Source organism: Convolutriloba macropyga, chromosome 8, assembly GCF_964194025.1.
Source record: "Convolutriloba macropyga chromosome 8, txConMacr16.3, whole genome shotgun sequence".
NCBI classification, from domain to species: domain Eukaryota; kingdom Metazoa; phylum Xenacoelomorpha; order Acoela; family Convolutidae; genus Convolutriloba; species Convolutriloba macropyga.
In genome coordinates, this window is record NC_134475.1 from 28,648,812 (window position 1) to 28,664,843 (window position 16,032).

General features: G+C 35.2%; 3 protein-coding genes across 5 annotated transcripts in view; all 3 read left to right on the forward strand.

The window, feature by feature from the left end:
* The window catches only part of LOC142344059 (uncharacterized), a 390,373-nt gene that overhangs the window by 325,363 nt on the left and 48,978 nt on the right, over positions 1–16,032 (forward strand). The window lies entirely within an intron of this gene.
* Positions 1,738–13,563, forward strand: LOC142344057 (programmed cell death protein 2-like). Its single transcript, XM_075395530.1, has 5 exons — positions 1,738–1,920; positions 4,675–4,853; positions 5,105–5,380; positions 12,693–12,869; positions 13,288–13,563. Exons 1-5 carry the CDS (start codon positions 1,822–1,824, stop codon positions 13,538–13,540), a joined length of 984 nt encoding a protein of 327 aa, XP_075251645.1. The 5' UTR covers positions 1,738–1,821; the 3' UTR covers positions 13,541–13,563.
* LOC142344058 (methyltransferase-like protein 22) overlaps positions 13,818–16,032 on the forward strand; it is a 34,893-nt gene continuing 32,678 nt past the window's right edge. For both annotated transcript variants that reach the window (XM_075395533.1, XM_075395532.1), the window contains exon 1: positions 13,818–13,933. In XM_075395533.1, the coding sequence (XP_075251648.1) occupies positions 13,886–13,933 (48 nt within the window). In that variant the 5' untranslated portion in view covers positions 13,818–13,885. The remainder of the gene's footprint in view (positions 13,934–16,032) is intronic.

Genomic DNA, 16,032 nt, shown 5'->3' on the forward strand with positions numbered 1-16,032 from the left:
GATGAAAGCTCCACTACCTACTTTGCCATATCGGAAATATTTTTACTTCATTCGTAGATACCTGACGACGAGACGAACTTAAGATGCTAATAATTAGAGATTTTACGAGGACATTTTTTTTCGCCTGATGTCCTGAGTGAATTTTTTGAATTACCTTTCTCGAACTGTTTTTTCTGGGCTTTGTTTTCTGTTTATAATTTGGAAAGAACTGGGAATTTTAGTTCGTTTCTTGTCTTTGTGCTCTTTAGTTTTGTTAATAAAGGATTTTATCTGCTTTGCATCGTTAAATAGTATTACGCGTGCTAGGATTTCAATATATATATATATATATATATATATATATATATTAACGTGTTTAGATATTTCTGTAGTAAAAAATGGTGAAAAAATTTCGTCTGCTCTGATGTCTTCATCATGTGCTTTATTCGTTTTGTTCACGAAGCAAAGCTGAAGAAGTCAATTTTTTATGACGTCTTACTTAATTTCAAAGAAACTTAGATGGGTGACAATGGTACCTAAAAAACTCCTGCTGAGTGGAATTGAAGAAGTCGCATGAGTTGTGTCATATATTGTTATACAGCACATTCTCATTATGATACAGTGCCGCTTCTAGCTACAGCCTCTTGAAATTCCAATCCTTGTCGACTTTGAGCCAAGAAATATGAGCAGAATATTTATTACTTTTGATGCCTCACCAAATAAGATGGGAGGCCTAATTCGAGCCAATTGCATCGGTCATATTTCGTTACATTTAAGACATCTTTATCTGGATTTAAAGCTACTTTTTAAACAAAAACTTAAGTGATGATTTGCAATGATATGAGGTGCAGTTTGGTGCACATAATTTTACGCCCCCCTCGGCCTAAGCTGGAATGGGGGACAGAAGAGATACATCGATTCTTTCATGCCGATTTGCCGAAGAAATTCTTAAATCGTACATTTGCGGGAACTGCGTTCGGACACGGGTAATGCATAATCCTTGGATTATTTCTGGTGACTTCACTTGTGAACGTATACCTCTCTAAATAAATACATTCTGTAATGTTAGCTGAGAATACCCCTCTGAATAATGTTATTAAGAACAACTTCTGAGGGCAATTGTAAGTATCATTTTTTTGATACTTCTGGTCAATGAAGCTATCGGAATTTTGTTTTCCGGTAGTCTGCCCGCTATGTTTCATTCTGATTCATAGCAGTCTACTTTGCTGACAGCCCTGATGTAGTCTGCAAATGATGAGTTCGCAGTTGTGAATACAGAAGCTCTTAGCGTCTAATTTTCTTCAAAACCAACAAAGCAATAATTATCAAATAATTAAACACATACTTTGAGATTAAATCCTTTACTTTCCAAAACTGTGTAGTTCTACAACATTGAATGCTGGTAAATAATTTTTTTTCTAGAAAATTTTGAATATTGCTTTAAAATTAATTTGATTGAGTAGTACCCATCGGATATCGACTATATTCGATTGTTTAAAGTTGCCAATTTATGGGGCAATGGCTTGCGCAGCTAACTGATTTTCGGACCCTTGATTAGAGTGGCTAATTAGCTTGAAAGGCCTTGAGTGGCTAATAAATTTTTTGTCGATTTGATAATTTTCTGTTTGCAGCACTTTTGTTACAAATTTAAACACTTCTGAAAAATAACTTTAAATTTGAGTTGGAAAACACCGTTGAGTAAGTTATAACATTTTGATAGGATTAGCTCTGCAGATTTAAAATCTTAGGACGTTTTCGAATGATATAATTGATGTTGTATACGATTAGTAGTTCAATCCTTAGATTGTTAATTGTAGATTGATATTGTAAAAAGCGTGTAACATGACTTCATCGTGGCTGGGATTCAAAGACGTCGAGGTTGGCGAAGATGAGGAAGAACCGCCTCTGACATCTGAGGACTCGTTCATCGGAGGAGTTCCTGTAAGTAAAATTTCGTTATGCCGGACCCTTTTTAATAGCCGCCGTCAGGCTCTCAAACGGCTATTATTTAGGCGCTCGCCCTTTTTTTACAATTCAATCGCTCTTTTTTTAAGATCTGTTCACACATTTTCATGATTTTTGAAGTCAAATTGGAGTAGTGATTTTGGTCACGCCGAAATAAGAAGTGGAGCGAAAAAGCGAGTGTTTTTCCGGTGTAAAATTTTTTCGCTCAAATTTTAGAGAGAAAACAGTGTTTGAACAAAAATTCGCTTTCTCGCTGGTGGTTTTTTGTTCACATGCGGCAATTTAACTTTGATTTTGACTGTTTTGTGGATTTTTTGGATCGAATTTTTTTTTCTTAATGGTTTTCCCAATCCATTCATAGTTCATTCTAGGCCTAGTTTTTTGTTTGAACCAAATTTCCATTTCTCGCAAGTGATTTTTTTTTCGACTGTGGCATTTTGACATTGATTTTTTTTTATTTATCTGATTTTTTTTTTTAGAAATGGTATTCCCAATTCTCTCATAGTCCGTTCTAAGTCTAGTTCTTTGTTTAGTCACTGAAAATTCTTTGAATTGTACGTCAGGACTTGTCCTGCTGTTTTTTTTTTAATTCTCTTTACCTTTTGATGACGTTTTTCGTTTTACATAAGTCACGACTTTCACGTTTGACTTCTGACTTACTTCACTCACTGTTTCAACTGACTGGATTTTAAATTCTTCCAAGCATTGAGTTAGGTAATTTAGTGAATATGGTCAATGTCAAAAGAGCAAAATAAAAGAAACGGGATAAACCGAAAAAGCCCGGTCATTAAGTCTTTTTGAATTAGGTTATTGAAGTTCATTAAAGAGATTGCTATCTGATATTAGTATTAAGCTTAATACCCTTCAGTTTAGAAGCTGAAGGAAAAGTAGGTTTAGAATCTAACTGAAACTACACACTCAATTAGAACAATTTTTGAAACTCAGGAAAAAATTTTTGTCAAATTCTATCTCTTTTGTCTTTTTCTGTTTCAATCCCGATGTGCGTCTGCCGGCTGTGTTTAGACATTTTGAGTTTTAAAGTTTTTTGGAGTATGCTCCTTTAACAAAATGGTGGAAAAACTTTCCTTTATTGGAAAAACTCTTTGTCTTATGGTCTAATATAAAATAAATTTTTAAAATCAGCTTTTTTTCACTTAACGATAGGTGGTGTTTAATTGCTTTCGAATGAAGCTGGAAGCAATTATTGTAAACGTGTTGATCTTTATGCAAAATTTTCGCTTGACCAATTTTGCACTTTTGTTCTAGAACGTTCTTTGACTTAGTGATATTTTAGTTCTTCATTTTTAAGTGATATAAGTTACTCTCGTTCTGAGAGCGATTGTGAGCGAAAGAAAATGAAAGCCCTTATAGCTGAGTGGTTAATATTTCAGACAAAGGAAAGTTTTTTTTATCTCCGCGTTTTGAAGATCCGTGATAGTAACTAATTCATTGCCCTAAAGAGAAATCTATTGCTCAAAACACTGCAGTTCTTGGAGGAGATTTGTTTAAGTGCTCTCGAACGAAGTTTGAAGCAATTATTGCACTCATATGTCTTTTTTATGCAAAATTTCTGCTTGACCATTTTTTGTAACAATGTTGTATAGCTATCTTGAGCAATTTGACTTGAGCAAGGAAGCAGGATAAACTTGAAAGCTTGAGAAAATCAAGTTGCTCTGTCGCTGTCTTAGAGCGTTAGTAAGTTCATAATATACGTTTCACTGAAGCTGCTAAGGAAGCAAAGCTTTCTGCCACATCCCCTGACTAGTTTATCGCCAGACCTCGGCTGCGACCAGCTAAGCTTAAATTGCTTACAACTAAAGCTTGCAGCTCAAGAAGAATTCGTTCGAAAGTAGTCAGATGTGGTTTTAAAAGTTACCTAAATGCTGGTCTTCTACTTGATTTTCATTGACATTGTCATATTTTTGTAGTTCTCAAAATATTTAGGATAGGTTCTGTAGTAGTTTGTGCTACCTAACTGATCTGTTGAGGGCAGTGCAGAGTCAGCAAGGTTCGTGCATTCAATTTAGACTTGAGATCAATTGATAATAGTTTTATTATTTTGGTTAAATTATAGTAAATTTTAAACATTTTCCGCAGATTTTGTTTGGCTTTTTCAAACCTATTCTTATGCAATTTGTGTTTGTTATATACCCTATATCGTTTCGCACATTAAATATATCAGTCAACCTTTTTGAAGTAATATCTTAACTGAGGGTGTTCTGATACTTTTCATTAATGTCAAGCAGCACCAGTTTTCTCCTGTATCGTGTGTTTTATAGTTCTAGCTTTCTGAAGGAGTTCGCGGCGGCTGTTTTTAAATTGTTTTGTTAATTTTAAAAACGCAACGAATTTTGCTTTTGCCTGTAGTCTGGTTTTAACGAGCGGCTCTTGACTCTTGCAGCATATTTCTGTGGCTCAGTAAAGTTTCTGAAATACCAGTAAATGTTCTCAACCAGTTTTGTAGAATTTTTAGTTATCGAGGTGTTTTATGCAACCAATTGGGGAACTTTTTTAGTTTCTGAAACAAAATGGAGAAGTGTGCCATTTTGGTTTGGCCTGCTCTGGGTGTCCTGTTTTAAGAAGTTTTTTGTCGTTATTTATCGTTAAAATATCGTTATTTCAAATTATGATGCTTAACTGTGCTTGGTAAAATTGATAACTTTTTATGCAGCCAGGAAGTCTTTCTACTTCGTTTTCTTTTTTCTTCAGACTTGGCGTTTTCTGTTTCAGATACTTCCTGCCGATGTCCAGTTTCGAGAAGCAGATTTCACCTGCGACGTGAATGGCTGTAATTCGAAGCTTTCTTGTGTCGCACAGATATATTGTCCCTTGGATAGCCATCCTCAGATGCACAGATCACTACTGGTGCTCGTCTGTTCCAAATCAAATTGTCATCAATCAAGTGAAGGGTAACTTCAGTTCTGTTTTTGTTTAATATAGTTTTGGTGCGCCTGCGGAGTTAGTTCTACTAAGTGGATCATAATGTAGTGGTCAAGCATTGATGGACACGAATTATTCTTGCTTTGACCGTTTTATTGCCTCAGGAATTTTTTGAAAGTTTAAGTTATTTTCGGAGATTTCTTTTTACCTATGATTATCCACAATTTGATCATTTTGTTTCTAAAATAACTAAATTGCCAAATTCCTTTGCGCTTTTCAGTTGGAAATTGTTTCGGCTGCAGTGGGAGGCAAAAGGCCAGTCTTCTGTCGAGGCAGCACCCACTAATAATGAATTTTTCGAGCAACAAGTTGCTTGGGGTGATCAGACCGAAGGCAACGGTGACGATACTTGGGAGTCGGCAACGCCGTCCAAAAAAGCTCATGTTGAAACAACGGATGGCTCCGTTTCTGCTGTTGTAGATACACCCAAAGTGGCCTTTAAACAGCTTTTGGAACCCTATTTTGTTGAGTTTGAAGCTGAAGATTTAAGTAAAATGTAAGTTCAGTTTCATATTTCGCCAAATTTTTATAAGAAAGAATGCTTACAATTTTATTTGCAAAGTATTCTGCCATTTTTAATGTGGTGCTGGAAAAGTAGTTGCTGTCCGAGATCGCGTGATTATTAATAGCCGCACAGCGATAGCTTGGGCTATTTTTGGCCTTCTCTTGGTTTTTTTTACAATTCAAAGAATTTGAATTGTATTGGGGCGCTGTCTTTTTTTTAAGATCTGTTCACACATTTTCATGATTTTTGAAGTCAAATTGGATTGGTGATTTTGGTCACGCCGAAACAGGAAGTGGAGCGAAAAAGCGAGTGGTTTTGCTGCGTGAAATTTTTTCGCTCTAAATTTAAAGTAGAGTGAGAAAACGGTGTTTGAAAAATATTCGCTTTCTCGCTAGTGATTTTTTGTTCACATGCGGCAATTTCACTTTGATTTTTACTGTTTTTCGATTTTTTGGATCGGATTTTTTTTTCTAAATGGTTTTCCCAATCCATTCATAGTCCGTTCTAGGTCTAGTTTTCTGTTAAGTCAATGAAAATTCTTTGAATTGTACGTCAGGACTTGTCCTGCTATGTTTTTTATTTCGTCATGAGTTTTGTTACGACCATATGACGTCACAGCCACTTTTTGTTCATTCGTTCATGCAATTTCAACTGAATTGCATGTGTGACGTCATTTTTCGCTCTTAGTTTTTTTGTTCATGTGCGTGATTAAATTTTTGGTCACACTTGACTTACCTCACTCTCAAAAATGACTTCCTCACTTTGAAATTGACTTTTATTTACTTTAATTCAAAGAGATAAGGTCAAATGGGTGTGTGTCACTCTAAATGAAGGTTATTAGAGAGCAGCTAATAGAGGCAGCAATAACTTATACAGATTTTCAATCAAAATATAACAGATGAGCCCTCAATGAAAAGACGAAATTTTTTGGTCTGTCTTTTTTGCTGTTTTTTTTAGACTGCCGATCTACGAATCATTTGCGGCTATTTTCTGGCAATCTGCCAGCTATGTTTTTGATTAATAGTCGCACAGCTATTATTGGCCTTCTCTTGATTTTACGACTCGAAGAGGAGTATTGGTTTTCTTAAGGTATTTTTTTTACCCGAAGTACTATTCGTTCAGATGGCATTTTGATCTAAAAGCGAAACGAAGTAAACTTGCCGTGTGAAATAATTTTCTCTGAGCAAAAGAAATTTTTTGATCGTGTGCTTCGATCATGAATGACTTTTTGATCGTGCGCTACGATCGAAAGTGAATGACTTTTCGACCTCGAAAAGTGTTTTTTTAAAGAATGCCGCATGTAGATAACGATTTTTAGCCGTTTTTTGTTCAATTGACCCAGTTTTTATTTGCTTATAATTTAGTTTTTTGTAGAAATAATTTATAATAGAAGCTTCATTATTATGTGAAACTGTAAAATTAATACCACATTGTTTTTGAGAGTCTAAATAATGCGTTTCGAATTCTAAATGAGCACATATTTCCCTATTTTTAGCTCATTTTTGGCTTTTTTGAAACTATTTTCTCCATTTTTGGATCTCATGTGGATTTTTCAAAAATCAGTGCATATGGCAACTTACCTTTGATATTTCATGTATTGAATGACTCTTTATAACGTGAGGGTTTTTCATTTTTTAAAATTCTATACATGCTTGCCCAATTTTGGCTTTTTTTCCTATTCTGTTGAATAGCGGCCGGCAACCTTTCAACGGCTATTATTTAGGCTCTCTTCTTTTTTTAATTCGCTTACCTTTGATAACGTTTTTTTGTATTAGTCACGATTTTCACACTTGACTTATTTCAATCACTGTTTCAACTGAATGGATTTTAAATTCTTTCACGTATTGAATTACCCAAAGTATTGAATGCGGTCAATGTTAGTAGTGCAAAATCAAGAGAACGGGATAAATCGATAAATCCCGGTCATTAAGTCATAGTGCATTTGGTTATCAAAATTCATTAAAGCTATTGCTGGCTGGCTTTTGTATTATGCTTAATAGCCTTCAGTTTACAAGCTGAATTATGTGAAATTTTCGAATCGAACCAACTATGCAGAATTTACATATCAAACAAGAACACTTGACACTTGGAAGAATTCGATGTCTACCTTTTAATTTTCTTTTTCGGTTTCAATCCCAATGTGCTTCAATTGGGTCAACGGTGGATTTTTTCCGGCAATTGCGGCTGTTTTCTTGTTTTTAGTATTATTTACTAGAATAAGTCTTATTGTGAACCCTCAGAGATCCTAATTTTCCATTATTATTAACTGAAGTATTTTGTGGCGTTCATTCTTTGGAGTTCTGCAAAACAAAATTCATTACTGCAATTTTGAAAAATTTTAACAATTTTATTGCCAAATATTTCGTTGATTCTAATGTTTGAACTGTTTCTACATTTTAATCGATACAGGAGGATAGCTATCTGATTTTTTAAATCCTCGAATACTAATTATGGAAATATAATTGCTTATCTGCTTCTTTTTTTCGAATTGGTTTTTTAATTTTCAAAAATCAGGAGATACTGTCTTAATTTTTAATTTTTTCTGTCCTTATTCTCCGCATTCCAGGATGTAGCTTTGTATCTTTTTCTTGAGACCTATTTTTTAATCAGCATTGCTTTTATCAGTTGCTAAAAATAATGATTTTTGTCTTTTCTTTTCTATTTTTTGCTGTTGATTTCAATTGACATAGTGCGGAAATTAGTGAACTTGGTGACATGCCGTTGAAAAATTTTGAATCACAATCACTTTCTAAGAATGTTATTGTGGGCTGGTTTTTGATTTCAATCGATTTTTTGCCTTCGAATTATGTTCTCTTTCTTTTGCCTTTTTGTTGCTTAATTCAATTCTTGTAAAAGTCTAGACTCCTTTTATCTATGCTATCTTCGATAAAAGAGAAAATATACCTTGTTGTTAGGTTAATAGTAGTGACTCCAGAAATAAACAATCGATGATTTTTGAGGCCTATATTTTAGTCTTTGGGTCGCACAGTAGAATGTGGAGTTCGATTTTCCAGGTTTTTATCTGAGTTTGTTCGTGATTATTTGTAGACCTCTGTTTTTTTTAGCCTATCTGCATTCAACTCTCGTATGTATTTGGCTTTTCATTGTTACTGAATGTTTCCAATTATATTAAGTTCACGCTATCGAGATTTCAGTTGTTTTTCTGTCAAAATTATTTAATTTAAAAATGTCTCGGTTTTTTATTTTTGTTTCAATATTTTATGTATTGTGAATGAATGATGTCGTAATTATATTATTTTTAACGTTTCTCCATTATGTCAATGCTCATTTTTTGGTGACAGTGGTGAAAGTTTTACCTAGTTTTTAAAATCAAATCCAATGAAATGGTGTGATGAGTTAATGTTTCAAGACCAACTAATGATGAATTTTTCGAGCAAAGAGTTGCTTGGGGTGATGAAACAGAAGGCAATGGTGACGATACTTGGGAGTCTGCAACGCCGTCCAAAAATGCTAATGTTGAAACAACGGATGGCTCCGTTTCTGCAGTTGTAGATACACCCAAAGTGGCCTTTGAACAGCTTTTGGAACCCTTTTTTTGTTGAGTTTGAAGCTGATGATTTAAGTAAAATGTAAGTTCAGTCTCATATATCGCCCAGTTTTTATCAGAAAGAATGCTTACAATTTTAATTTGCAAATTGTTCTCACAATTATAATGTGGTGCTGGAGAAGTAGTTGCTGTCCGAGATCCAGTGATTATTTTGATTAATAGCCGCACAGCTATTATTGGCCTTCTCTCGATTTTACGACTCGAAGAGGAGTATTGGTTTTCTTAAGGTATTTTTTTACCGGAAGTTACTATTCGTTCAGACAGCGTTTTGATCTAAAAGCAAAAGAAAGTAAACTTGCCATGTGAATTAATTTTTTCTGAGGAAAAGAAGTTTTTTGATCGTGTGCTTCTATCATGAATGACTTTTTGATAATTCAGTGGTGAAAGTTTTACCTATTTCTTAAAATCAAATCCAATGAAGTGGTGTGTTGAGTTAATGTTTCAAGACAAAAGATTGTAGTTTCAGCTGTTACGGTTTTCCTTGCAAAGTTCCGATGCTTGAATCGCTTCCGGAATTCTTCCGGTTATGGTTTTTTTTAATTCGTCAAGATTTTTGTTACGACCATTTGACGTCGCAACCACTTCAAATCTGCTTTTTGTTCATTCGTTCATGCAATTTCGACTGCGTGCGTGCGTGACGTCATTTCTCACTCTCAAAATGACTTCCTCACTTTGAAATTAAGTTTTCGTCACTTTAATTCAAAGAGATAGGGTCAAGTGAATGTGTGTCAATCTAAAATAAGGTTATTTGAGAGCAGCTAATAGAGGTAGCAATAACTTACACAGATTCCTAATCAAAATATAACATCCCATTCATTAATGAATAGAGTAATTTTACGGTCTTTTTTACTGGTTTTTTGAGACTGCAAATCTATGAAGCTATGCCGACTGTTTTCTGGCAATCTGCCAGCTATGTTAGTAATTGTTTTAAGTCAGTACTGAAGTGCAACGGGGTAGGGTGTTCACGTGTCAATGTGAATTTTTTTCTCTTCACCCCAATTTTTTCAACCCCCATTGTTTGATTGCGGTATCTTTACAACGGTACGTCCTTGAAACCCGCAACAAAGTGGTCACACGCAATTCATTTTTTGTAAAAATACGCAATCCACACAAGTTCTTTTTTGATCATTTTTTTTTTACTTTTTGCTAGTTCTACTGATGTTTCTTTGTTGTGATTGTTACCACAAATGTGTGTTTTGACTTTTTGCCATTTCCTTGAGCTCAAATGGAAAACATGAAAGGCGCTTCTGTCAAATGATCGATTTTGATCAAAGGGCGTCTTTTAATTGAGTTGAAGCCATACAAACAAAGTTCACGTACAGCCACGACAAACTCAAGATCAGATTATTTTCCTACGCTTTCTATGCAATTATCAGTTGTAATTATCAGTTCTATGCTTTTATCAGTTGCTAAAAATAATGATTTTTGTCTTTTCTTTTTTTTCTGTTTTTTGCTGTTGATTTCAATTGACATAGTGCGGAAATTATTGAACTTGGTGACATGCCGTTGAAAAATTTTGAATCACAATCACTTTCTAAGAATGTTATTGTGGGCTGGTTTTTGATTTCAATCGATTTTTTTTCTTCGAATTATGTTCTGTTTCTTTTGCCTTTTTGTTGCTTAATTCAATTCTTGTAAAAGTCGACTCCTTTTATCTATGCTATCTTCGATAAAAGAGAAAATATACCTGGTTGTTGGGTTAATAGTAGTGACTCCAGAAATAAACATTAGATGATTTTTGAGGCCTATATTTTAGTATTCATTATGTTATTGAAGTATCCAGTTTATTTTCTAAGAATATTACCTGCCTTATTGTTAAACAATGTCTTTGGGTCGCACAGTTGAAAATTTGTTCTGAACATGTATAAATGGCACTAGCTCTACATTTAAGTAACAAATAAACACATTTGAACGTAATTGAGTGAAAGTTCATCAATACAATTCAGCTTAAAGGCTATATCTGAATTAGGACAAATTTTGATTGCTTTTATCTACTTATCGCGAAAACTATTAAGGGTATCAGGATGAGTGTCGCAGCGTTATGGGACATGATTAGACAAAGCTGGTGATATAAAACTTAATAGCTCCTATGTGAACAAATAATGGGCCTGGCTTTTTTGTGCTAGACCCAACATTAGTACATGGAACGAAATTAAAAGCTAACGTTTTGAAGTTAATGAGATCTGATTTACCAGTCGCGAAAATGGGGTCTGAACAGACTTCTAGTAAACAGATGAAAAACAAACAATTTTAGATGTTTAACTCGAAATATGAGAACATGTTTGTCGATATATGAATGTGCGTGCTGTATTCTGGCTTGCTTAACAATCGAAGCGTCGTTATTCGCTTAACAGTGCACAAGGAGAAATATTACATTCTAGGTGAAAGTGGTGGTGATGCACTGGTAGCTAAGCTAAATTTTAGCTGACCATCCTTGTTGTCTATTTTGTTTACTTTTTGACTTGAATTGTCAAGTTGGACGAGAAGTACACTGAAGATTTGAAAAATAACAGCCATATTTTCTAAGCATTTTTTAAAATGCGTTTGTTGCCTATTTAAGGCCGACAGCGTGTTTTAAGGAGCAGCTAGTATATAAAACACTCTTCTGTGAAGTCAATGGTGTTTTAGTTGTTTTTGTTTTTAGCGATTAAACTACTTTATAAAGTACTCAAGCGTCCATAACAATTGTCTTCATATGAAAATGAGTTTACAGAGTGCTTGTAAAATTCAATATTTCAAACTTATCGTAATTTCTATAACACTAGGAAATATCCCAATTAAATTTTCAAATGTTACCAGGGAAAGAGTGGAGAACATGACAAAAATTCCATGCTTTTTTCGTTATATGTTAGAACTATCGGGGTCGAAAATTGTCGTCTTTTAGTCCTCAAAAACGAGATGAACAGGTAAAGCCCAGAGGTCATTAAGTATGTTAGAACAAAATCTTAGTCGCCCGAGGGACCTAGTGCCCTGACAGGAGGGCGCTTTCGCCCGAGAGCTGGGCACGAGCCCCAAGATGACCAAGATTTTGTTCTAACGTATATGTAGAACCAAAGGGTACGAAAGTGTTTGAATTTCATTTGAAATTGAAGTTAAGTGTAAAATTTGCAGATTAGTGAAAGAGAAGTTTTCTTGAAAACATACTGGAGTTGAACTAAACCAAACTTCTCCCTCTCTGATAGCGAAGCAGCCAATTATTTATAGCGATTTGATTCAAGAAAGTGAACGTCTATTTTTTTTGTCCTACCTTTAGTGTCCTATAGGACACTAAGTTTAGGACAAAAAGACTTTCACTTTTTCAACTCTAAGTTCAAACTTAGCTCTCTCATCCTCGAAGTTTTAGTGACCAAGGAAATCGTACCCCGGGTTCTCTAAGTTCTCTTAGAGCCTTTAGGCTTACTAAACTCATAATTATGCGAATCACAGAAACTGTTTTGCAGACATAAATTTATAGTTTGAAGGGCGTTTCGTAGAGTTTGAACCCCCCCCCCGCCCCGCACACCCCGCGCCCGACCCCCTTCCGCCCGTGCGCTTCAAATATTTGCTCCAACTAATCAAGCTGTCGCCTAATATCCCATCCCTCTTTTTTATCTTTTTTTATTGAAGTTGATTCGAGTGTTCAATAAAATTGCTTCTGATGTTTAATTGACAAGCGTGAGATATTAATTGAATCACTGATCAGAATTTTTTACAGGCGTGAGAGTACTTTATTTCATATTTCTTTGTTGGTTATAGTGATGACAAAAATGTTGACGTTGATGATGAGGAAAGCGATATAGAAGAAACTGCTACTCATAAACCCAATGAGAATATTAGTCTGAAAGATATGCCGGAACATTGTCAGAAGGCTGCCAAAGACACGTTTACTAAGTTCTACCACCGGATATCGGCAGAGCCAGAACAGATCATCAGGTTGGTTACCTTCTAATCTTCCCCGTTTCAAAGTAAGATTTAATCATGCAGCATATGGGCATTCCTATTTCTCCATTTAGCTCTCTGATTCAGTGTAAAACTCTGAAAGGATTGAGATTTCCTGATTTAAAGTTTCTGGTTTAGAAGCGAAAGAAAAAAGCTTTTAAATACAAATGTAGCTTTAAGTTATGCAAATCGAGACATGAAATGATGAAGTCAAATTTAAACACAATAACTGCTGAACATTTTTCTTCTTTATAAAGGGAAGGAAATAACATGTCATGTGTTTTGTTGATATTTTGTCTGTATTGATAATTTTGTGGATGATTTTTTCGTTAAATTGTGCCAAGATGAAGACTGCACAATGCACCTTTGCTTAGTTACTATCGGACAATCGTTGAACATTGTCGTGTTTCAGATACGGAGGCTCTGGTGAATATTTACCAGTACATTCAGAAGATCTTCAACTACCCAAGAGTTGTTCAAAGTGTAGACGTGCATTAATATGTGAACTGCAATTACTGCCATCTTTCCACAGCTGTTTTCGAGATTCGCCATTAGTTCATTGCTCACTCGGAGTATTCACGTGTGCTAATACCTCAACTTGTTCAGATTTTGACTTAAATTGTTTGAGGATATCTAATTTGATTGTTGAAGTTGAAAAAGACTGAAAATTGACATTTCTGATGCTTGAGTTGAAACCCATTTGGCTGTGCGCTATCGGAAAATCCTAAACAGTCAAAAAACATCTTCACAGCATTTCTTTGCGAGCGTAAGTTTGTTACGTGGTGTCGATATGATGTCATTCATCAGTCATACGTTTTGACAAACTTCACAAAGTCCAAGTGGGCTTTTGAGTTGCGGAAAGCGTTTCAGTTTTGCGAAATTAATGAATACATTCAGTATACATGTTCTGTGTTTTCTCGAAGAAAATGTTTCTTCAGATCTGAGTATGGAGGATCAATTTTTGTCTGATGTCCATATAAATGCTCAGAGACGCTCAATGAGTAAAGAAAATGAGTTTGTCGAAGAACGATTCAAATTGTATTATCCGTCTCTCGAAGGTGAGTGAATCATTGCGAATTGGAGTTTTTCAAAATTTCAATCGTGGAATCGATGCTGTCGTTTGAGATGTGCAAAATCTTGATGTTTATACTAGCCTTAGTAGTATGGTAATCCGCCATATGACTGTGGGGGGGGGGGGGTCCGACCCCCCCCCCCCTACAAGACTTTTTACCTTTGAAAAACTGAAATCTGTGTCAAAGTTTTTTTGTTCTAGTGAAAAGGCGGATTACCATACTTGTATTTTTTTAAGGAAAGTTTTATGTGGGTATTCATATAAGGGTAGTTTTGGAATAATTCTTTCACCGCGCGCATGAAGGGTATTCATTTTGTAACTTGAACTTTTATTCCATTTTGGAGAGTTAGAATTGTTAAAACTTGTCAAGTTTTGTTTATGGTTATTGAATTTAGGGGGAATTAAATCAAAGCGGCGGTCTGCCTTGGAATTTTGTTTTTCAAACTTAAAGTAAATTAATTGTCAGTGTTTGGGGGATTTTTACAGAATTGGTTTTACAGCGAGAGGCAAAAGTGGGGGGTAAATTAAAATGGGTAAATTGGACTGCCAAGTTTGAGAGTGGTGGAATGCCCAGAGTAGTTTTATGAGTGTCTGCAACTTTGATAAAACTTGTTGTTTCCAGGGCATTGGAATGGGTCTTAATTTGGGAATTTTGTTAGAAATAGCACCTTGTTTCTTGTATGAATAGAGCTAGAAACGTTTTACTATGAACGAAGCGTTATGAATGAAAGAAACAAGTCATGACACAACCGGTTTGCACTACGTGTGAGCTTACTTTTACAGATTCGGTAGAAAAATTGAATCACTTTTCCAAGTTTCATAAAAATCGATATTTAAAGTACTGCAAAAAGTGTGATCAGCCAATTTTTTTCTTATCCCAATTGTCCCATCACCGTCGCCATAAGTACTTCCTCATATCAAATCCCCTTTATTGTTTCAAGTCCCTTTGTTCTGGTAACATTAAACCAAATTTGTCCTTTCTGTAAAACAGCTTTTTCTACAAAAAAAGAGTTATATTTGCATCACTTATCTAACCTTTGTCAGGGAGACAAAGTGGACAAGATTTTTGCCAGGAGAACGGGAAGAATCAGCTAAAGTAAGCGTTTTAGTATATTATTAGCCTGATTTATTAAAAAGACCATTTGATTAACAGTATTTTATTCTGTAATTTGAAACTTTCCTTTCTTATTAGAGATGTACTTATTCAAAATACAGAATGAATACCAATTCAATCACTCTCAGAGTCATCTATATAAGCACGGGTGCATTTTTTGAGCAATAGTGGAGACTATTCACTGCTTTGCAAAGTAGATTCTTGTCCTTCTCGAGAAATTATTGGTGATAATACAATCTCGCTGCTGTCTGCTTCATCGTCCGTTATTGGACTGATAGCCTTTCTTTTTCTGATTTTTTCCAATGAGAAGTTTTCAGTACTCGTTGAACTGGTAGGGCTCTCTTCCGCTTCAAGCAAAATAAAAGGATTGGGGGTCTCCTGATTGGTTTCATCATCTTGATCGGATATCAAATTGAAATCAACAACATCATTCAATTGTTCATTTGAGTATGAGGGTTGATTGAAACCAGGATCAGGGGTCTCCCAACCAGACGCTTCCCCTCCTTCAGGTAAGTCAAAAACAGTGTACTTTTCGGGGGGTTCTACTCCCCAGTCAACGTCCTCACAAATTTTTTTAGAGAATATTTCTTCTCTCAGACTGTAATGTCCGAACGGTATTGTCGTTGTACGGTCTGTGTTGATGTATCGCTTATCATCGTAGGCATTTAAGGCAATCTCATTGACACAAACAGTATGAATTTGATGCTTTTCAGAGCTAAATTTTATGTTTTCGAGTCTCAAAAGATCGCCTTTCTGTAATGTTTTTTTGAACATTTCGTGTGTTAGTTTGGTCTGTGCATAACTCTTGGTCCCCTTGGCAGACATTTTAGCATTCTGCCCTGCAATTATTGAGTATAATTTAGGTTTTAAGGCGCAGAACTCTTCAATTGGCATGCCTGCAAGTTCGTCCTTAAACTTGAGGACAGTTTTTTCATTGGATCGATCATGTAGTTGATGATTTTCTGGGAAGT